The 6,086-nt window shown below is 40.0% G+C and overlaps 1 protein-coding gene across 1 annotated transcript; it reads left to right on the top strand.

Annotated features, from left to right (window-relative positions):
• Positions 1-399: 399 nt before the first annotated feature.
• Positions 400-1,726, top strand: LOC127453401 (secretory phospholipase A2 receptor-like). Its single transcript, XM_051719750.1, has one exon. It carries the CDS (start codon positions 422-424, stop codon positions 1,178-1,180), a length of 759 nt encoding a protein of 252 aa, XP_051575710.1. The 5' UTR covers positions 400-421; the 3' UTR covers positions 1,181-1,726.
• The last annotated feature ends 4,360 nt before the right edge of the window (positions 1,727-6,086 follow it).

Below are 6,086 nucleotides of genomic sequence, written 5' to 3' on the forward strand. Positions count from 1 at the left end.
TGTGTTTGTGTTTTCAGATTTGGAAAGGTTTGCACTAACCTTATATGTCTGAGGCAAATCTGAATTTGTTTTGTCTACATGGTAAACCATGACCTCATTTGCCTTTCAACTTGTGTCTTTGAGAAAGGTCATCACTTCTGTACTACTCTGATGCAAATTTTACTGTCCAATTAGCCTGTTGTCCAAATATTAAGCAACAAAATTGTTAATGTAATGTAATTTATGAGGAGCCTAACAATCTCAAGGTGACTGTCAATGTCCGAGCCTTCCTTTTTTTTTATTGGTCAGTTCATGTCATAAATATGTGAAAAGGTGTGGTAACAAGTCACTGAAATCAGATAAATGTGGAATGCCATTCCCATCTTCAGTTCAGGAATTTGGTTTACAGAAAAAGCTGCATTGGGAGATCAACTAAATCAACATGAAGACTTCAGTCACTGTGCTTCTTTTTATGAGCCTCTTTGGAATGAGCTTCAATTTCTATGTAATCCACTTTTTTGTGAAAGAGTCTATGGCTTGGGACAATGCACTGACGTACTGCAAAGAGCACCATCATGATCTGTCCACCGTCAGCAAAGAAGATCTACAGCAACTCTCAAATAATGCTCAAGATGATTATTATTGGATTGGACTTAAGAAAGTAAATCATGAGCAAAACCTGTGGAACTGGTCTGAAGGTGGGATGGCAGTAATAAATAAATGGGACAATGAACAACCAGATAATGATGCTGAAAAATGTGGTGCAGTCAAAAGATCCAGTTCTAAATTGCATGATGCTCCGTGCTCTTGGGCTATACCATTTTATTGTATGGAGGTCTTTGAGCTATTCCTGGTTCAGCAGGAAAACACATGGGAAGAGGCTCTGGACTACTGCAGACAACACTACATTGATCTGGCCATTATTAGTGCTGAGATGATTATGACAGAGGCGAAGAGTACAGTCACAGCAGCCCAGACCGAAGATGTTTGGACTGGCCTGCGCTTTTTAGCTGGTTATTGGTTTTGGGTAAATGGAACAGATCTTCACTACACGGCCTGGTCTGTGGAGGGAGAGCTCCAGTGTCCTGCTATGAATCAGCGCTGCGGAATTTTGAACAGAGATGAGAAGCTTTGGAAATCCACAGACTGTGATCGGAGACTCAACTTTCTCTGTGTCAGGAGGGCACACACTAATTATTAAGTCAAGGCTAAATTTACTGTTTAGGTGTATAAAGGGAATAGTTTAAATTGGTAATGCTGGCAAAGTAATTTTCAGTAATTTTTAGTTTCCTTGCTTAGTTTAAAACTGCTGAACATTATGGTGATATCAAGGATCTTCTATCATGTAAGGTTTTAAAGAAACAGTAGCCAGTTTTCAGTAAAATAACCAATTACAGTAATATTCATATGTCAGTAGAGTTAAGTCAAATATGTTGACCTGTGTAAATTTGATGTCTGAGGTGTTGTTCTTCTGGCCACTTTGGTTGTATTACAGAGACACTATTCTATGAGTTTAAAAAAAGTCACTGGTTACATTAGTGCTAATAAACATCTGTGCTCTGAGCTTTAATCACCCCCTTGATCTAGCAAACTGCATAATGTTTATCTTAAAACCATATATTTAGAAAGGGTAAAAGATGTACATGAGAAAATTAGATTCAATTTTCTACAGGGCAGATAAAATTTATTTTATGTCAAAGCAAACTTATCCAGGTCTAAAAATATGTATAATAGATGTTGGTGAATGACCTAACCAGTAAACCATGTAAAATATTTGACAGAAGATTAGCCATGAGTTAATACATGAATCAGTTTTCCCAAATGGATGTGGGGTATAAGCTGTGCCAGTGACATGAATAAGTTTTGCCTCCAAATACAGGAAATGCTATTACTTTTACAAATACTATTATAAAATGCTGTAAATTGTTTCACTCATATATATATATATATATATATATATATATATATATATATATATATATATATATACACACACACACACACACAGTATATATTTGAGTTCCATGAATATGCAAATTTGAACAGAAAATACAGGCAAATGTGAAAGACTGAGCAAAAAAAGTGTAGATGCACAAAAGCATTCAAAGTTGGTGATTTGAATTTAACTTTAATATAAAAATATTGGTTTATAATAAGTCAAAGAATCCAATTAACTTTGGATAAATTTACATCTGTTTAGTAAAGCTCAGTAAGGCCACCCAACAGTGTTATAATTTTGAAAATCCAGTGAAATGATATAAAATGTATTGTATTAAAAACATTTTTTAATTATAAGCTCATTTTAAGCTAAAATGGCTGGGAGGCTCATCATGTTCATTTCTCACACCTGATTTTGCTTTGTGGTTGGGTCTTGCAGTGGGTTCATATTTGTATTGGGGGCGGGGGGGAGAGAGAAAGGTTCCCCAATGACTCAACTTATCCCTTACTCTTAATGTGGAGGTCACTGGACACAACTTTCACTATTTGTATCACTCCACTTATGTTAGTAGCATTGACATTGGTTCCGTTGGACCTATTTTCTGTGATGGAGCTAAAATAAACAACCCGGGGTGACCCCCGTGTCAATAGGCCTGTTCCCCCCAGTGGCCCCCCTAAATTTGAGTGTTAAAATGGTAAGAGTGGTATTCTCATTTTCCATCCCACTTCATAGTAAACCCCACTTCATAGTAAATAGACCAACAAATTATATTTAAACAAAACATCAATGCATTATGACTGCATAATATTTAGTAGGGTAAAGTTTAATTTAAGCTCAATATTTATTAATTATTCACTTATGGTGCAAGAGAGACTGTCTGAAATGTCCACACACTGTGATAAAATGTCACTGGTATCCAAGTGTTCAATGCAACTGCCTTGCTTGTTCTGACTTAAAACACACACACACACACACACACACACACACATATATATATATATATATATATATATATATACACATTCTAAAGATTGTAAATTGTAAGTATAACTTACACTTTAATTGAATTAATAAATAAATACTTGGACACCTCTGACGTTTAGTGCTGTGGGTGGAATTTTCAGACAGTCCCTTACAAGCGCTAGTTAATGAAAGCCCATAGGAGCATTTTTTTAGGCCCAAACATACTCTACACAAGTATGTGAATGCAGACACATCTTGCTACACAAGCACGATTTCATGCATCATTGCATTGTGAAATGTGTCAGCGCTCAATTCATAACACAACACAAGTACGTGCAGCATTCTCAGCGTTGCCACAAGGGGCGCTAGAGCAGACTTTCTTCTTTCAATCAGCAACTGTCATGGCGGACTCGGGCAGCAATTTGAGTTGAATCTTCTCAAAAAAGATATACAACTTTTTGTCCCAAGTCCATTCAAATGAACTTGTTTTTTCTCCGTGTCTATTTCCCACTCATCAACTATCGACTCATCTGCTGCATCCAAAAACATAGACAGCAGACTTGCTGCCTAATCAGTTAATGGCTTAACTGACAGTGGTTATGAATGGAAATCTTAAGGAAACTGGTCTCCGAATAGTTTGAAAAGCACCTTATTTCCATCCTGCTGCTGTATACAGCCTACGAAGGCAGCATTTTCCTGGTTTCAGACGCAGCATCAGTTTCGTGGTCATGCCTAAAAAAAAAATATATTTATTGTCCTCTTGTGGTCTGAGATTTGTAACCTCCAGAGCAACACAAGAGTGCATGTTATGTATGTACAATGGGACCATGCGTTGGCCAAGCACTCGCGTCTGCGTACTTGCGTGATGTATGTTTCGGACTTTAGGCATAATTCTCCAGCTACGACAAGCATTGACTGTTTCAGTTCAGTGTTTTATGCCTGTATGATATAGTCATATATTCTTTAACTTAATTGTGCAAATGATATTGTTGTAAAATTGTCAGCTCCAGAGAGTGTGGGTAGGAGAAACCGAATGTCAACCGAATAACAAGCCATAAACTAACATCTGGAGATAAGGTAGAAGTATCAGTGTTAGTTTCACATCTTTTGATGTGTCAGCTCATTTCAGTTCTACTTGATGTGGATTATACATGCTGGTGTAAATTTAAATTAAAATACTTTTACAGCACAACTTTCCACTTTATTATCACAAAACCTAACCTGGATACGATTTTCTGCCTTACTGAAATCACCTGAGAGCCCAACTCGTTAGAGATTTGGCAAGCATTCATTATAAAATATCTTTTGTTTGTATACATCTGTCGGGTTTTCATTTCTTGAACAAAAGACAGTACACACTTGATGATGAGGTATGTTTTTCCCCACTGTCTTTAATTCAATGTTTTGCACTGTACAATGCTGAAACAAGACAAATGTAGTGCAATAAGTTTGGCAAAACAAACAATGAAGTGACTGATGAAACAGCACGCAGGAACAGATCAAAAGAAACAGGTATGAAGAAACCGCACCTGCATTGTTTTGCATTTTGTGACTTTCGGTTGAATAAAAGACTATTTTTCCAGTCACATACACTACTGGTCAAAAGTTTTGAAATGTTTCTCATGATCTTAAAAATCTTTTGATCTGAAGGCGTATGCTTAAATGTTTGAAATTAGTTTTGTAGACAAAAATATAATTGTGCCACCATATTAATTTATTTCATTGCAAAACTAAAATGTATTTAAAAAAAAAAAGTTTTTGAAATTGATGACTTGGACCTGCATGTCATTGCCAGCAATGTTACAGAATACCTGACCATCGCAAAATGAACTAAGCAGTTCAACTCCTGCATCTTTACAAGGGGAATCGATCCCTGGAAAATTATGTGGAGGACTTCTGCGCTCTGGCCTGCCTGGTGGACTTTAATGAAGTCGCCCTCAGCCTGCTCCATGCCACGTCACAGCCACGCCTCAGCCTGCTCCATGCCACGTCACAGCCACGCCACAGCCTGCTCCATGCCATGTCATAGCCTCGCCTGAGTCTGCTCCATGCCACGTCACAGCCACACCTCAGTGTGCTCCATGTTATGTCACAGCCACACCTCAGTGTGCTCTGTGCCATGTCACAGCCAAGCTTCAGTCTGCTCCATGCAAGGTCTCAGGCTCACCTCTGGTCAACGAACCAGCGTTGCAGGCCTCGTCCGTTCCAGAGCCATCTCTCACTGGGCTATTTGAGCTGGAATTGATTCCCGCCTTTGTGCCCATCCATAGTTCTCCTGATCAGGCAAGGGGAACTTTTGACCCTCCGACCCCGCCTAGACCCTCCGAGCCCTGGACTCCACCTTGGTCCTTTGATACCTCAGTCCCACCTTGGCCCTATGTCCCTTCAGCTCCACCGTGGTCCTTAAGCCAATCGGCTTCTCTGGGGTCCCTCGTCCCTCCGGCTCTGCCTTGGTCAGTCGGTCACCTGGCTCCACCTGGCCTCTCCTATCCTCCAGCTTTGCTTCGTCACTCTGAGCCTGTGGCTTCACCAAGGACCTCCTTCCCTATGGCTTCACCTTGGTCCTCAGTTCCACCGGCTCCGCCTCTGTCTTCCGATCCCCCAGCTCCACTTCGGCCCTCCGAGCCTATGGCACTACCTCGGTCATCTGAACCTCTGGCTCCACCGTGTCCCTTCGAGCAGTTGGCTACTCTCCGGGTACAAGTTCCCTGGTGTCGCCTTTCAAGTCTCTCACGGCTCCGCCTTCCATGGCACCGCCCCTCAAGTTTCTCAAGGCTCTGCCCCTCAAGCCTCTCATGGCTCCACCTCCCACTGGCGTTGCCCTGATCCCATGCTCCACGCCCTGTCTTGCCAAGCCATGCCTCGTCTTCATCTGCATGCCATTGCCAGCAACATTACAATGATGCACTGCCCAAATATTAAAAATAATATATAAGAAAACATTGGCTCACAGTCTTTTCTTTATTTAAATGATTGCAATACTTTGTTATATTATCCTTAAGAACAATAACAATATTAATGCTAATAAGTCTAATAATTGAATTTGCTATTTGGGAAAGTGCAGGGAGGAGATCCCATTTGGAGATGAGCAGGAACAGTTGGTGTGCATGGAGGACATGGAGTTCCAGATTGTTCATTAAAGTTTTTGGATTTTTTGTGTTTCAGCAGGCAAAGTTGTGTAGTTTTGTGTATCTGTATACAAACA

The sequence above is a fragment of the Myxocyprinus asiaticus genome, chromosome 1 (assembly GCF_019703515.2).
Source record: "Myxocyprinus asiaticus isolate MX2 ecotype Aquarium Trade chromosome 1, UBuf_Myxa_2, whole genome shotgun sequence".
In the NCBI taxonomy this organism is placed as follows: Eukaryota; Metazoa; Chordata; class Actinopteri; order Cypriniformes; family Catostomidae; genus Myxocyprinus; species Myxocyprinus asiaticus.

Coding starts and splice junctions, on each gene's coding strand:
- LOC127453401 (XM_051719750.1), top strand. CDS start 422: ATGAAGACTTCAGTCACTGTGCTTCTTTTTATGAGCCTCTTTGGAATG.